Source organism: Oncorhynchus kisutch, linkage group LG16 (genome assembly GCF_002021735.2).
Source record: "Oncorhynchus kisutch isolate 150728-3 linkage group LG16, Okis_V2, whole genome shotgun sequence".
NCBI lineage: Eukaryota > Metazoa > Chordata > Actinopteri > Salmoniformes > Salmonidae > Oncorhynchus > Oncorhynchus kisutch.
The window spans coordinates 44,647,576-44,664,489 of NC_034189.2; the positions used below are offsets into that span (position 1 = coordinate 44,647,576).

Here is a 16,914-nt window from a genome sequence, read left to right on the forward strand (position 1 = left end):
TTAATAGGCATGGTTGTATATGAGTGCACCCCCAGGTGACAGAAAACAACAGGTCGCGATGTCACTTCCTAATCTGCAGCTCCATATAATAAACTGATGTCATCACCATGGTTTCCCCTGACACGTGTCCGACCGGCATTTTACTGTGCATGCTGTCACATCAGCATTAATGTCATGGATGGGTGGCATTGATTTCATTACTGAGACACCCTTAAAAGGCCAATTTATTTTTCCTGCGTATTGTCTCTGAGGCTGGTAGATTTCCTGAAGCACGTACCTTATTAATGATGTCAGTCTGTCAAGGGGAGCGTAAGGGGAAGTAATTCCCCAGGCTGGATGAGAAGGCTGACGGGGAAGGCTGACGGGGAGGCTGACGGGGAAGCTGTGGCAGGGCCAACGGGAACATATGGAGGATAGGATCTGGCTAACTAGTATCCCTGGGAATTGGCCTCCTGTCTGTGTCTTCTCTGACCCCATTCCTCTTCAGAAATGGAAATGCTGTGGCATGATAGCGGAGAAAAGCAGAAAACATTTGATCTATTTTAATGGGAATGGGTGAGGAAATACATGAGGATACTGCTGAATGAACTTATGTGTATATACTGTACGTATACACAGTAGAGATATGACATGTTTTGTATAGAAATGTGTCATATAATTGCTGCCTATATTATGTGATGTAAATGCTCACTTCACTGATAAAGATGTTCTACATCCTGCTCTGTTTGTTGACATCTGACCTCAGAGCTGAATAGACATAGAGGGGATCGAGCCCAGTCTGCCCGGTAACATGACTGCGGGCCATATCCAATGAAATCAATTAGAATATACCACTTGCTTGCTGTGATACAATGTGCAACTGGATTCTTTTAAACAGTGAAATAAACTCACTGTGCCAACATGTTTGCAGTGGAGCATTATTATTTACAGGTGATTTAACTCCAAAATCCCCTTGTGGATTAGATTGAATGGAGCCCTCGTCTCGAGATTAGCACACAGTCCTCTCTATACCGTCAATCCCTACTTCACAGACACAAATGCTGTTCAAACATCAGTTCTATTGCCGCTAACGACGCTTTTAAACATCTCCGGAGCAACACACAAGCACTGCCATAGACTTACTGTTATTGAAAGACGGGAGACGTCAACAGAAATGGTATCACGATCCAGTGGGAGGCTGGGAGCTCGTTCCTGAGGAGAGGAGTGGTTCGAGATTTACAGAATGGAGTGTTCAGCTACATGGTGTTTACTGCTCTTGACAAAGCTTGAAGTGTGAGGGACCAAATCCCACATTCAGTCAATCGAAGAACCCAGACCACAGGTTAACTCTGTTTTGGGACCTGTAACCTCGAACACACCGCACAAGCTGTTCCTCTCATGGACATGCCTTTCAAATACATTGTGTCTTTGTGTGTGTGTGTCCTAGATTTGTCTCGGGTGCATTTCTCTGGTTGTGGCAGGTGTTTTGGGAGCATTGTCTGTTGTGTCCATGTGTTGTTGTTTCCTTGTTGTCACTCTTCCCCAGGTCCCGCTGGGAAGCTGTAGATTAAATAGCACAGGAAACACATTTGATTTGCAAATAGTTCTTGGAAAACAACACACAGGTGTGTTTGTTCCAGACAGTACTGATTTGCAAGAAAACGAGGCGTGCTCGTTTTCTACTAGTTTCTACATTTGACCAACAAAAAAAACACTTCAGGAAACACAAGATTATATGCCTCGAGGATATGCCACTAACAACGTTTGGCATTATAACATTGCATTTTGTCTAACACAGTAGTTGTGTAACCTACAGTTCTTATTGAAGGGTGTAGCCTTAAGCTGCTACACACACTAAGAGTTTGCCAATTAAAATTCACTGGAGTGTTTTGTTTGCTGTAACTGTCCAGTCGATGCCTGTTTTGCACATTCCAGTCAAGGTCGTCAGTGTTTGCGCTGTAAGTTCAGAGGTTTGTTTGCCATCCAGTCAACAGACACAGACATCCTCGCTACCATCGATAATGTTCCACTGGTGTCCAGGGGTTCAATGACACCTAACACTCACTGGGTGGATCATTTTTCAGACTGGTACTGTGTGTATGTGTTTGTGTGTGTGTGTGTGCGTGCGTGTGTGTGTATGGTCATGTGTGTGTGTGCATATTGAGCTATGACCTGTACCTCAATCTCCACCCCCTTCTGGGAAAGCACAGGTGCTTCCTCTGATAAGACACTCACCTCCCCCTGCTCTCTCTCCCTTCCTCCCTCCCTCTCTTTCCCTAACCAGGAAGTGAGAGCCGTACAGTCCAGCACATCTAGAAGAGCTCCAGCCAGTAGCTACCAGCTGGACCAGAAGAGCGACCCATCACCTGGTGAGAACATGGCCTCAACTCAAGAACCCAGCCTCTGTAAGTAGTCCATGACTGTAGTATTATGCACTGCCTTACCGCCTCCAGCGGGACTTTTATTCCATCAGAAATCAGGTTTCACAACTTTCAAAGAATTTCTTCAAATCCACATAGTGGCTACAGAATGTGATATTGGTTACGTGTGTTTGAGAGAGAAATCTGAAGATGAGCTTGTGTGTTGAGAATGTACTGTATTGTCCTGTGTGGGATCAAATCAACTCTGGGAATTGAGTACCATCCGAGGTAGAAAATGAACAACCCTAGATACACAAACAGTGTTTCCATTACTGTGATAGGAGAAGTTGCTGAGTGGCTGCATTGTGGGTTTCCCCTTTTCCACTGAAACTGATAACACTGTCTGTACAGAGTAGTCGTGGGGAATGTGCAGTATTCTCCATCCAAAAAGGTGCAGTATTTAAAAAGGTTCTCAGATGTATGTTTCTGTAATGGTAAATCATCAACAAATACACATTTCCCTGTTTCACTCCATTTAAATGATTTACACGTGTGAAGGCAGAGGACATGACCTGAGTGAGATAATGCTTGAGTGTGTGACATTGGGGTCGTTTTGAGGAGCTTCTGTGTGTGTGTGTGTGTGTGTGTGTGTGTGTGTGCGTGTGTGTGAATGAGGGAGGGAGGGAGGGACAGAAAGCGAGAGAGAGACAGTGGGTGGGGAAAGGCTCAGTGGAATGATGGACATGTTGGAAGCTCACTGTGTGTTTCACTCACTCACTCACTCACTCACTCACTCACTCACTCACTCACACACCCACAAACACACACTCCCACACACACACACACACGTCATTACTCCTAGTTGTTGTTGTGGTTTAAGTAACAACCTATATACAGCAGTTGAATTTCGAGATTATTTTATTTGTTCTCAAATGTCACGTCGGTCATGTGAAATGGTTTACCTCTCTGGTACCAGGGGGACGCTAGCGTCCCACCTCGACAACAGTCAGTGAAATTGCAGGGCGCCAAATTCAAAACAACAGAAATCCCATAAAATTCCTCAAACATAAAAGTATTATACACCATTTTAAAGATAAACTTCTTGTAAATCCAACCACAGTGTCCGATATCAAAAAGGCTTTACTGCGAAAGTACACCATGCGATTATGTTAGGTCAGCACCTAGTCACAGAAAACCATACAGCCCTTTTCCAGCCAAGGAGAGGGCTTGCAAGAGTCAGAAATAGCAATTAAATTAATCACTAACCTTTGATGATCTTCATCAGATGGCACTCATAGGACTTCATGTTACACAATACATGTATGTTTTGTTCGATAAAGTTCATATTTATATCCCAAAATCTCAGTTTACATCGGCGCGTTATGTTCAGAAATGCATTGTCTCAAACAAACATCTGGTGAAGTGCAGAGAGCCACATCAAATTACAGAAATACTCATCATAAACATTGATAAACGATAAAAGTGTTAAACATACAAATAAAGATAAACTTCTCCTTAATGCAACCGCTGTGTCAGATTTCAAAGATGCTTTACGGCGAAAGCACACTTTGCGATTATGTTAGGTCTGCACCTAGCCACAGAAAAACATACAGCCATTTTCCTACCAAGGAGAGGTGTCACAAAAGTCAGAAATAGCATTCAAATTAATCACTTACCTTTGATGATCTTCATCTGGTGGCACTCCCAGGTCTCCATGTTAGACAATAAATGTTTGTTTTGTTTGATAATGTCCCTCTTTATGACCAAAAACCTCCTTTTTGTTCGAGTGTTTTGTCCAGTAATCCGAATGCTCAAGGTGCGTGCACTAAGTCCAGGCGAAATGTTTAAAAAAGTACAATAAAAGTTAGTAGAAACATGCCAAACGATGTTTAAAATCAATCCTCCGACCTCCCGGGTGGAGCAGTGGTTTAGGGCACTGTATCGCAACGCTAGTTGTGCCACCAGAGACTCTGGGTTCGCGCCCAGGCTCTGTCCCAGCCGGCCGCGACCGGGAGGTCCGTGGGGCGATGCACAATTGGCCTAGGTTTTGGCCAGTAGGGATATCCTTGTCTCATTGTGCACCAGCGACTCCTGTGGCGGAACGGGCTCAGTGCACGCTAACCAAGGCAGCCAAGTGCACAGTGTTTCCTCCAACACAATTGGTGTGGCTGGCTTCCGGGTTGGATGCGCGCTTTCGGAGGACGCATGGTTTTTGACCTTCGTCTCTCCCGAGCCCGTACGGGAGTTGTAGCGATGAGACAAGATAGTAATTACTAACAATTGGATACCACGAAAATTGGGGAGAACATTTTAATTTTAAAAATCAATAATATTTCAACTGGACAAAAGCTTCGTCAATAGAAATGGGGAAACAAGAAACACGCATTCCCGATCAGGCGCAGGACTCATGGCTGGAAATTTCCACTGGCCACTGATTTAAAGTGCTGTATCTCCCTCATTTTTCAGAGTAAAAGCCTGAAACAATGCCTAAAGACTGGCCACATGTAGAAGAAGCCATAGAGCTCGTGAACTGGGTCCTAAGTCTTTGTATGTTGGATAGGCTTTCAATGGAAAAACAGCCTTTCAAAATAATAGTACTTCCTGGTTGGATTTTCCTCGGGTTTTCACCGGCCATATCAGTTCTGTTATACTCACAGACATCATTTTAACAGTTTTGGAAACTTTGGAGTGTTTTCTATCCAAATGTACTAATTATATGCATATCCTAGCTTCTGGGCCTGAGTAGCAGGCAGTTTAATTTGGGCACACTTTTCATCCAAAATTCCGAATGCTGCCACCTACCCTAGTGAAGTTAACCAGCCCTAAATCCCTGTGGTAGCTAAAGTTGGAAGACACTGTGGCCTTTGCGGACCGGTGTTGGTGTGAGTGATGAGGGTTTGTGAGAGCTGACCGATTGACAGTGTCATCATGTCAGTGACAGCATCATGTGAATTCCAGCTCACAGTGAGTGACAGAGGAGGTAAAGGAGCTGTTTGTCCAAAGCCACCGTGTTAAATAAAGACCTGTGAACGACACACTGCAATTTGTGCTTTAAACAAGCACTCACCTCACCTCCGAACCAGCAAGCTTTTGTCTTTTAAATAAACAACCTTGGTTACAATATCTCCCTTTTGTATATCCCAGTGGATTCTGGGTCTGGTTCATATAGCCCACACCTGTGGGTCCAAACAACACAATATTTTTTAAATGGGATGTCATATTCACAGTTGTAGTGATTGTAATGATATTATTTTATAATATCAGGGGATACGCTTCATTGAGAGAAGCACCACTTAATTTTTGTTAAACGAGGCAATTTATTCGGGGGATTTTACCCATGAAGGTTATTGGAGGAGATTTTAGCCTCAGGAGAATCGAAGCTGCAGTCACTCAGATTGACACGTAACGATCCACAGTGTTTCTCTTAGGGCTTCTCTAAATGGCAAAAGTTAACTTCCTCCCATTAACTTCCATTAAGCACAATACTCAAACAGAACCAGAGGGCTAGGGTGCTTTGAGGGACAACAGTCTCTACCTAGACAGGCAGCACACACAATAAACTGTGATTATCTATTGTCTAAACAGTGACCTGAAAATAAGCCTTGCCAGAGAATTTGCATACACTACTATGATTTATCATAAAAAGTTTCCATAATTGGTGAAATGCGTTCATTATTAACCCTTTGAAGGCCTGCAGGCCTTAGCTAGCTGATAAAGCGCCAGGGGATGTTGTCTATAACATCAGATATTCTGGGCGAATTTGTTTACACTCCAGGAACAGGAAATCCATGTGCAATTTCAGAGGGATTATCAGCACGGAACAGGTTCCTACAGCAGAGATAAGCAGGCTTTTCTTTAGTTGATGTACTGTTATGTCTGACTCTGGGGGTACATTTTGCACCAGAGGAGGCTGGTGGGAGGAGCTATAGGAGGAAGGGATCATTGTAATGACTGGAATGGAATTTATGGAATGGAGTCAAGCATGTGTTTTCCATGTGTTTGATACTGTTCCATTAATTCAATTCCAGCCATTACAATGAGCCCGTCCTCCTATAGCTCCTCCCAATAGCCTCCTATAGTACACACTGCAGGGCAGAAAACAACAATCACTGCTATCTTTTTGAATTTAGTGAGCTATACAATACCTGGAGGTTTCCTGAACAGAACCAGGAGTACCCTGGTTAGAATGTCAAGATACATCAGGGTCTGCACATTGGTGCCTTGAGCGAGCTAATGCTAATCAGTCTTTGATAAATGGCCCGAATTTGAGAAGTTAGCGTGGTGAAGCTACTCTCACAAGGTCAATGGCTTAAGGGGGGGGGCTAGCTCTTGTTGGACAAAGTTTACTCTCCTCTTTCATGCCGTCTCCCTTTCTCTTTCTGCAGGTTAGTGAGAACGTTACAGAGAACGTTACAAAGACCATATCCCCAAGACATGCTAACCTCTTCGCCATTACCAATAACAGCGAAGTTTAGCATGTCTTGGGGGTATGACCTTTGACACTCTGTAACTGTCTCACTCATCATTAGTAATCATTCATTCAGGATTATCTGTAATCATTGTAGCATCCACATGAATGCAGTCGTGTTTAGAAACATATTATAATCTGAAACGCAACCAAAACTAAATGCAAATGCGTCCAACGGGTTTGTAGAGTCATTGCGTGCTAGGAACACGGGACCAAATACCACGCCTTTGAATTTATTGATAAGAATCTTCAATGGTGTCAATCATTTTGACCTCAACCTTCATTTTTTAGAGCACACCATATAGCTCAGTATTTGAATGATTTATTTTATACAGTCATTATTGCTCATCTTTATCAAGGGTGTCAATCATTTTGGACCCCACTATATTTAAACACTGGTTTGGTGCTGGAGATGATGAATATGAGGTTGAAAAGCGGCGGAATTGCCTTTTAACTGAGACATGATGTTAGTTCAATGATGAATTATTGAATGATACTTCTTGTATGTCATGTAAAGGGTCAAGTTTCCAGTCACCAAATGTATGTGTGTTCTTAAGATAGAAACAATAACAAAACACACTCCCCATCCCTGTTTAGCTAAAAAGCTAAGTAATGGGTCTGGAGAAATTGAACCACTCAAATTCATGATATCAAATATTTCGATTTAACCATGTTTTGAATCTCTACAGTGTTTGTTCACATTTATGTTGTTTTCTAAACATTGGAGTAAAGCAACCTATTTTGAGTTCTGATGGAGTGTGACAGTTGAAAATAAGCTCCTGAGACATTTATAAGATATTCTTCAAGAACCAATGGGAATCATTAAGTCCAAAAATGGATCTAGTAACTAAGGACTCAAACTTTAAGGCATGCACTTATGTAACTGTTCCTGGAGATGTTTTCAATGATTCCCAGAACACATGTGGCTTTAATAATAATAATAATAATAGATGTATTTTATATAGCGGTTTTCGTTACAAAGAGAATCTCAAACACGCTGTAAAAACAAACAAAACGAATGTAGAGATCTGGCAGGTCTTGGGCAATGTTCTTCCATCTTCAGGTGATAAGGTGCTGTTCAGCCAGGCAGTTCAGAAAGGCTGGGCAGTAACTTAAGGGGAGGGAGCTTCGATGGCACAAAGAGGGAGCAGCGTCACTCAGTTACTTAGTTACTCAGTTACTTAGCCCGGTACCACAAACAAACACACACACACACACTAAGATATGAGAGGGATTGTTGTAAATGCCATGATCAGGGTGAGCTATGACAGGCGGCTCTGTTTTGGTCTCAGAGGGGACTCCTGCCCATCTGGTATCCCTGTTCCCCATCTGGGCCCGGGCAGCCAAGGGAGATCCCTGAACCTCAGGTATCTGCCCTTTACTCAGTCCCCTTCACTTTCTACCTTTCATTTCTGGCATGTAAAAAGTCCTGCTGTCTGTGGCTCTTGAAAGGAAGCCTAGGGTGGTTTCACACATTTCATCATCAAAGATATTAAAAGAATGGTGAATCATCATTGTCAATATTTCTGGATTTGGGGACCTGTATGAGGTTATTTGGGTCGGTCCTCTCATTGGGTTGATTAGCCCCCACCCCTTCGTCTTTTCCCCCCCTCTCTGAGAAATGAGGGATGCGGGTCTGGTTTCGAGGTCTCAGTGCAGGACGTCTGTTCCGTTAGGTCCGTGTGACTTAAGGTAAAAGGCATGTAGGGTACCTCATCTAAAAAAAGCCCCCCTACCCCTCCTGAGCTCTGTCTTTTAGGAAGGGGGGGCATCTAAAATAAAATCAGCTGTCACTGTCCACTAGGCCCCACAGAGCTGAGCTGATCGCACACTGCTGGAGCCGGTCTCCAACCCTCACTGAATCACCTCCCAGGTTTTTTTTTTGTGTACTCTGGTAACGGCTGGGCAAAAGGACCCTGCTGCTGGCTCCCAGGGGATTTCAAGGCCCTTCAACATTATCTGTGGGATTGTATTGTCGAGGTACACGGTCGTGCTAAAGGCATAGAGAGCATTACAGTAAGTAAGCCAGTCTTTACAACCTTCATAGCCTTTCAGTGTGTTACAATACTCTGCATGTAAAGGTGGACTGACATTCATTGTCACGTGATTGATTTGAGTGAGAACACAAAGACACTTAGAGATACGTGGAGAGAGATACTATATGTACTGGATGAATGAGAGGCTGAATGGTGAATTGACTGTGTTGACAGTAGATTGCCTTTTCAGCTTTATACAGCTTTTGGTTGCGTGTACTGTACGACTAGGTTGTTTTACCATGTAAAACAGGCCTGGGATTACAACAAGTCTTCTAAACGTGTTCAAGAAGTATAGAGTTGTCAGATGAATCTGATTGTGCTGGTGACCGAGGTGTCGATGGTTCAAATACCCGAGGTATCTAGGTGAGGGATCTGTTGATGTGCCTTTAAGCAAGGCACTTGACCCTAGTTGACGCTCTGGATAAGAGCGTCTGCTAAATGAATAAAATGTAAAATTGCGAAAGGAAGCATGATTCCACGAGGATGTGGGATTAGGTATGCATGAAGTCAGCTTGGTTTTTCCGATCTGATATGACTTAGTTATTTCACCTGGAATGCTCTCCGACTGTGAGCGTACTCAGTAGAAACATTGTGACCAAGTGCTTGAGGCTGATCCAGTGGTCTCTTTGATCCATTTGCGGCCCTGGCTCAGCTCAATATAGCCACTGAGCCATGCATACCCACACATACTGTCTCCCACATAGACTTTTCCTGACGCCCACCCGCCACCTTCAACCACCCAGCCACCCGCCGCCTCAACCTCCCCCTCCTATCCCTAGAGCCAGATGAAGGCACCGCTGCCCCACATATCAGAGATTAAGACTTAACACTCAAGGAAGAGAACAAGAGCCACCCATCCCTGCCATGTGGAGTTGGTGAAAACACACTGCTGACTAATCATACAGTAGGTGGCCTTCCATGGAAGGGGAATTAATATAGGAAAATAAAATGAGTGAAAGCACCTCTTTTTTTAAGATAGCAATGTCGAAACGCAAACAGATGGTAATCTGCTGGAAGTTTATGGCATTTTACCCAGTAAGCCATTTGTAAACGTTATAATCATTGAAATCGGTTGATATCGCTAATTAAACAGAGGAACGCGCCAGTGATGTAGAGGAAAAAGCTTTTAGGCTTCTGGAGAAATGTTGCTCTTTTGAGACGTCCTTGTGTTTGACCTCTCTCTCTCTCCTTCCCTTCATCCCCTTTTTCTCTTACTGGGATCCAAAAAAAAGGAGGATACATTTTGCGACTCTCATGGAGCTTGGTTTAGTCAGCGTTTTTATGGCATCAGAACGCTTGTATGTCTTTCTGTCTTACTGACAGCCCAGGGCCCAGTTTCCCGATAGCATTGTAATTTAGGATTAGGATTGTTTACAATATGCATCTTTCCTACACGGTCCGAAGATGTAACACGCATTTCCCTACAACGGCTACAGATGTAGCACGCGTTTCCCTACAACGGCTACAGATGTAACACGCGTTTCCCTACAACGGCTACAGATGTAGCACGCGTTTCCCTACAACGGCTGAAGATGTAAAACGTGTTTCCTTACAACGGCTACAGATGTAGCACGCGTTTCCCTACAACGGCTACAGATGTAGCACGCGTTTCCCTACAACTGCTGAAGATGTAACACACGTTTCCCAAAACACCACGCAGAGAGAACGGTCACTAAGTGCGACGTTAGCGCATGTGCCAATACTGATAGGATCAAAAGAAAGGGAGAGCTGCTCTCGGATCAGCTTTCTACATTAAAATCTTTCCTTAACATTAGAATTAGTTCACAATACTGACGGCGGATCAGCTCCTAGAGAGATATTACCACCTACGGCTACAAATATTAAGGTGGCTTATTCTAATTACCGGAGATCTGCTCCGTATAAAGTGATGCGGGAACGCAAAAAAGCCTCTAGCAATGCACTTTGCTGTTCTACGAGTGGTCCGAGGCAGGCGTTAGATTACAAACATTTTCAAGTCCAACATTAATAATGGTTTTGGGAAACAGCTCTGAGATTTAACGATGCTCCTACGAAGGTTCTAACGATTAATTTAGCCTTACGTGTGGTACGCACCTATCCCCAGTGATAAATGAGGACATTATCCCACGTTCGCTGTGTTAAACGAGTGTCAGGTTTCAGGTGAACTCAGGTGTAGGGTATCTGACCTGTATTTATAGTCAAGAGTGGGTAAAACCCACATTTATTTTTGGACATTGCTGTGCTGGTGTGTCATCCTCTAGCTATCTCTCTCGGCAGCGCAGGGTGATTGGTTAACACTAACACGCCCGCCATAGCAGGAGGATCTAAAAATGGTGGTTTAAGGGAACGTGCTTTCATCACATGGTAGCCAATTCAAGTGATTGGCTCCTGTGAGAAATCATGTGCGTTTATGAGACGAATATATACCTTGGCCCTGTTTCAATAGACTTGAAGTAGGGAGCATGTTTGACTTGTGTCATCCGGTCAGACAACCAGTCAATTCCAGGAATAGGAAATCAAACCGGCAGATAGTAACACATGTATTCATAGGACTTTTCTAAAAGTGGTCTGACAGGCATTAGGATGACTAGCTCTTCTCCATAGGGGTATATGCGCACGGTATGTACCAGGCAAAGAATAGCTTTATATCGCTAATAGTAGTAGCTGAGATACCATTGGAACAGTTCCTTAAAATATACCAGTGCTCTATCCATGTGCTTCTGTTTAGGCTATGACCCCCCCCCCCCACCCCAGTATGTGGAACAGCAGAGAAAATCCACAACATAGGAATATCAACGTGTACTAGACAACACAATTACCATTTCCATCCGTGTCCTCTTTGATCTCAATGCATTATAACCCCGGCAGAATCAACATGCTAAAAGCCTTGAGGTCCAGTGTGGGTGTTAGAGAGATCCTCAGTGGAGTCATCTCACTGGCTTAATGATGCCTTATAGCGTAGCGGAGTCAACCATAAATCAATACTTGACACTAATTGGACGTCTATAGGGATGTACCGTACTAACCGCTAATCAGTGTGTGCGTCCAATTTGTGTGTGCGTGTGCGTGTGATGTTAGAGCAGTCCTGTTTGATTGATGAGTGTGACTCGCTTCAGTTTCATGACAACATCCTTTGTGAATCCCCATTGTCATGTCTATGGCTATGTATAGAGGGGTCATGTACGAAACATGTGAGGGGACGTGGTCCTGGAACAAGCCAGTCGGAGGAGTGAAGCTAACTTGGATGGCAGAAGAGATGAGTGGAGGCTGCTGAGGGGAGGACGGCTCACAGTAATCACTGGATGGAATGATATAAACTACATGGAAACCACGTTTGTGTTTGGTACCATTCCATTGACTCCGTTCCAGCCATTATTATGAGCCGTCCTCCCCACAGCAGCCTGGACTGGTAGAGGTTTTCACTGTTGTCTCTATGTCGCAGTTACATCATGGCCCTGTCCTTAATAATAGGATGTAGCTAGCACAACTTTTTTCCAATACGTCCTGTTAAAATGTCATCCATTGTCATTTCAACCAGTATCTCTTCTGTTTGTACATGTTTTATTTTATTTGACCATAAGTCTATTGGCACCACAAAAGGGTGAACATCAATGGGAAAAGATGAAAAGTTGACTCATAACTGATCTGACTTTCACGTAAACCACGGATTCACTGTAAATCAATGGTAAGAGCGAATGCAGCAATTCGCGTGACAAACGGATTCGGCTCGTTCCGTGCATAAACTGCATTCTCATGTCCTGGAGAGTAAACTCCATGTCTGTTGCGTTTTGCAGCTGCGGGCAGCGCGGGTGGAACCAGGTCAGGACGTCCTGAGGAAAGGGAAGGGGTGGTGAGTCAGAGGAAAGGAGACGGAGGAGCGCCCACCAGCGAGGAGGCGGAGTCCGTGTCACTAAAGGAACGCATGGCCATGTATCAGGCTGCCGTGTCCAAGAAGGAGGCCAGCAGCTCATCCGCCACGGTAAGGGGATACTTCCACAAGGACGTAAAAGAGAGATGGAGGGAAAGACACTCCAAGGATAATAACTAGACAGGCTGATAAGCAGGCAGGACAGGCAGACAGACACTATACCTTCAAACACACACATTGAAATGTGCGCGGTATAATTGCCAGTGCATCCCATTTTAATGGACATTATTAACAGAACATTTTCACATATCTCCAAATATGATGCATTCTGAAAACGTTTCGACACAGACATCCATGACCACGCAAATCTGCTGTGTAAAAAAAACACAACAAAAAAGAGCTTTACATGCCTGGTTCATCAGAGTAAAGAAACACCTCTCTGGAAGCAGCTTAGACTGTGTCCAACCTGTAATTGAAAACGAGGGCATGTATTAAGCCGAGGCCATTAATTCAACTTAGTCTGTGGACTGAAGCCATCGGAGCCGCAACCTTTTAGCCTTTTACTATTCTCAGCGGTTCACTATTATTCACTATTATACTTCTCTTCCCTGGTCTGTTGCATTCCATTCAGCTTCTCTATACCCAGGTCACTGTTATCTGATTGGAACTGAAAGGAACGTCAGGAAGACGTTGTTGTATTTCTAAGCCTTTTTATACTGAGAAGCCTCATGGATAGAAATAATTCCTCTTTTGTCATAAAGAAACCCAGTGTTGAATATTCCTGGAAACTACAAAGATCTTCCAGCAACCACATATTCCAGGAACCTCTGTCCACACAGTAACGTGTACAATTCTGAAGACAAGTAGTGGGATATCAACATTCATCATGTATCATTTACTTTTACATTCAGTACTGAATAATGATACCAATGTTGATTTGCATTGAGGCCATCAGTGTCATTTGTCGGTGCCACTGCGATGACCTCCGTTGATCCCAGTGTCACGGCCCATGGGGAGGCTGCTGACAGCTGGTCGGTGGGAGGCTGGGCTGTAGGGTTACTGAACACTACGAGGGGTAACAGACAGAATCTGGACCAGAATTATCCATCCATACCTTTACAGCTACTGTCTGCATACGCCACTAAAACATAGCTTGATACTGTTATGCCGTGTTGTACTAGTTAGTTTGATTTGACTTGGTGTCACAGATGTTTGGGATCTCCAATCGTGTGGGGAGACTGGGGACATCCTTCTCTTGCAAACGTCATGAGGTCATAACTCCCTACTGTATTTAGGGAAAGTAGTCCAGTCCTGTGGAATATGCTGCTCACTTATGCCCCCTTCAGGACGTCCCAGGAACTATCGCTTCTGCATTAACTACCACTGTACCCCTGAAGATACTCTTCTGAGAGCCCTTTGCATGGAGAGGACTCGAACGAATGATGCCTATGTCTTCTCTTCATAGGTTATGGAGGAGTCTGAAGCCTGTTCTCTGCCAGGGGGTCTGGCCAGCGTGAAGAAACAGTTTGAGAGCCAGGAGTACGCCTCATCCTCCCAGTCCCAGACCAGCATTACTCAGGTCCACGTAGAAAAGAGATCCGTGCAGGTACTGGCAACTAAACAGGCAAGGCATAAGCCATACATAGAAATCCTTCATTCTTATTTATTTATATTGCACTGGGGCTGTGGTGGGATGTGGAGCAGTGGGTTTTGTTGTGCAGCTCAGGTAAAGGGTCCACATGCTGTTTTGTTTTGCTGTATGGCAAGTTGTACAGCAACAACATATGTAATACCAGAACTGGTCTCAGGGAGCCAGTACTATTCTGACATGTATGCTTCTGCGCTCTACATTTTTGAAAACATTTATTTAATTTAACCTTCATTTAACTAGGCAAGTCAGTTAAGAACAAATTCTTATTTACAATGACAGCCGAGGTACAATGCCAGGGAAAGAAAGTCCAATTACAAGTATTCCATTTCTAAAAACCTATTTGAGGTGCATTTGGTGTATTTTCATTTTACTTCAGAGATTTTCCACCTCTCTCTATTTGTCACTCACTCTCTCCTTAAGTTAATGTCTAATAGAATTCTGGCATTACTATTCTCACGGGGAGAGCTCTGCAATTGACAGGAAATAATGTATTATGTACAACAGATGGATTTTCCAGTAAGCTTTGCTCTCTGAACATTCATATTTTTCCCCTCCTGCTGCTAAATATGGTCTGCTGTCAGGGGGAACACAATACTGCTGTGTGTTTGTGACTGCTAGCTACAATGTGTGTGTGTGTTAAAGTGTTTGTGTGCGAGTGTGTTGCTTGCAACCTGTCAGCGACAGGAACAGACGCTAGTCGAGCGGGTTTGTGACAAAATACTGTATGCCACCCTCATCTAAAGTACCCATGTAAAGCAGAACCGGCGTAAACCACACCCACCGGCACCTGGAGACATTTGTGTTTGTGAATCATAAATATGTAGGCCTAGTGTGTGAACGGTCTGTGTGTGGTCTTTCTGACAGGAGGTGTCTAGCTCACAGGAGGTGACAGTGAGGAGCAGTGTCAGAGAGGTCAATCCCACCACTCAGCAAGAGGCCTACTTCCATGACCAGGAGGTATTATACACTCATGCTTTATTACAATACATTACTCACCTGGTATTTACCAATTAATTCAGATCATTACTCAACTTTTCTCTCATATATATATATATATATTTTTTTATTAGTCTTTATATTCAGTTGGACCCTTAACCCTGCAACTGTGCAGTCTCAAACTAAGCCTATTTCTCACAAATGCATATTGAGCCCATCCCGGGGCCTGTTAGGCCGCTTCCCATCATTTTAGTGCACATCTACTCAATATGTTAGCTGTCCCCGCACCTGCCCCAACATCTATAATTAAGTGTACGTTAATAATTGTGCAACGGGTGTCGTCGGAAGTATGAGACCAAGGCGCAGTGTTCTTTGAGTTCCACATAATTGAATAATGAAGTGACACTTTTAGGAAAAACAAAACAAAGAATACAACGACCGAACAGCTTCGTTGTGCCAACTACCTGCACACAACCGAAAGAACAAGATCCCACACTGAAGGAGGAGGGGGGGAAGCTATCTAAGTATGATTCCCAATCAGAGACAACAATAGACAGCTGTCCCTGATTGAGAACCATACCTGGCCAAACACAAAGAAATAGAAAACATAGAAACATGAACATAGAATGCCTACACCCTGGCCTAACCAAAATAGAGAATAAAAACCTCTCTATGGCCAGGGCGTGACAAATTGTAACACTTTTTGTTTCTCATGGCACTTTATTTGTTTTCCAAAGTTTTCCAACACAGAGTAAAGTAAAAAAATAAAATAAATGCAGGGCCTTTCTGTTGTCTGTGTGTGAAGGAAATCAATTTGAAGAATTGCCTTTTGTGCTCACCACTTGCCTCCATCTCATTACAGGTGACTCATGATCAAAGAGTTCAACAAAGCAACGTGTCCTCCAGTTATGAAAACCATTATGATGAAACAGGTAGCTTATAATACTATTCATATTTGCATTTTTGGCTTTTTTGATCACAGCCTAGAGTGTATGTTGTATAGTAATGACTTTTGAAAAGGATTATTCTCCAAGACAAAATTACAGATGAGGTGCGGAATTTAATTGTGTTGCAGATGATTTTCTATCAGAAATTCAGTGCATGGCCGCAAATTAAATCAAGGCATTGGAAGGTAAAAAAAATTACAACTGGGAATAGGGTAATCGATGCCACTTTCAGAATTGGAAATGGTAGGTTTTAAAGACACAATTTTAGTTTCCTCCAAACCAACTGGGCTTCAAACTGAGACTCGTTTAATGAGACAACTGCTTCCTGTTTCTATTTCAGTTAAGGTCATAGGAGGAGAGGACTTACCAAAGGTCTCCACTCAGGCTTTGAAGCAGCAGTATGAGAAGACGATCGAACAGGCCACGCCGGGCAAGCAAATGAAGGTAATGATGCAGTCTGTTTATCTACGTGGCCATTATAGTGTGTCTATAGACGATGCCATGATATCAACATCAAAGTAGGGGAATTCACTTTGAGGGTAGTGAGTACGGAGTACATTGGATGACGTGAGAATGGGATGAGCTTAAAAAGCACAAACTTATGATAGTTGTTATTATTTTGTGTAAAAACAAACATATTCAGAGATGTCATTATCTGCTTAAATCTACTCTATGGGTTATTCTGCTATA

General features: G+C 43.5%; 1 protein-coding gene across 3 annotated transcripts in view; it reads left to right on the plus strand.

Annotated features, from left to right (window-relative positions):
- LOC109890589 (xin actin-binding repeat-containing protein 2) overlaps nucleotides 1-16,914 on the plus strand; it is a 52,684-nt gene that overhangs the window by 20,544 nt on the left and 15,226 nt on the right. Inside the window, exons 3-8 of one of the 3 annotated variants that reach the window (XM_031792513.1) lie at nucleotides 2,264-2,384; nucleotides 12,617-12,801; nucleotides 14,156-14,296; nucleotides 15,206-15,298; nucleotides 16,140-16,209; nucleotides 16,565-16,668. In XM_031792513.1, the coding sequence (XP_031648373.1) occupies nucleotides 2,264-2,384; nucleotides 12,617-12,801; nucleotides 14,156-14,296; nucleotides 15,206-15,298; nucleotides 16,140-16,209; nucleotides 16,565-16,668 (714 nt within the window). Of the gene's footprint in view, nucleotides 1-2,263; nucleotides 2,385-8,631; nucleotides 8,824-12,616; nucleotides 12,802-14,155; nucleotides 14,297-15,205; nucleotides 15,299-16,139; nucleotides 16,210-16,564; nucleotides 16,669-16,914 lie in introns of those variants that run through there. The other 2 variants (XM_031792515.1, XM_031792514.1) reach the window with 2 other exon arrangements.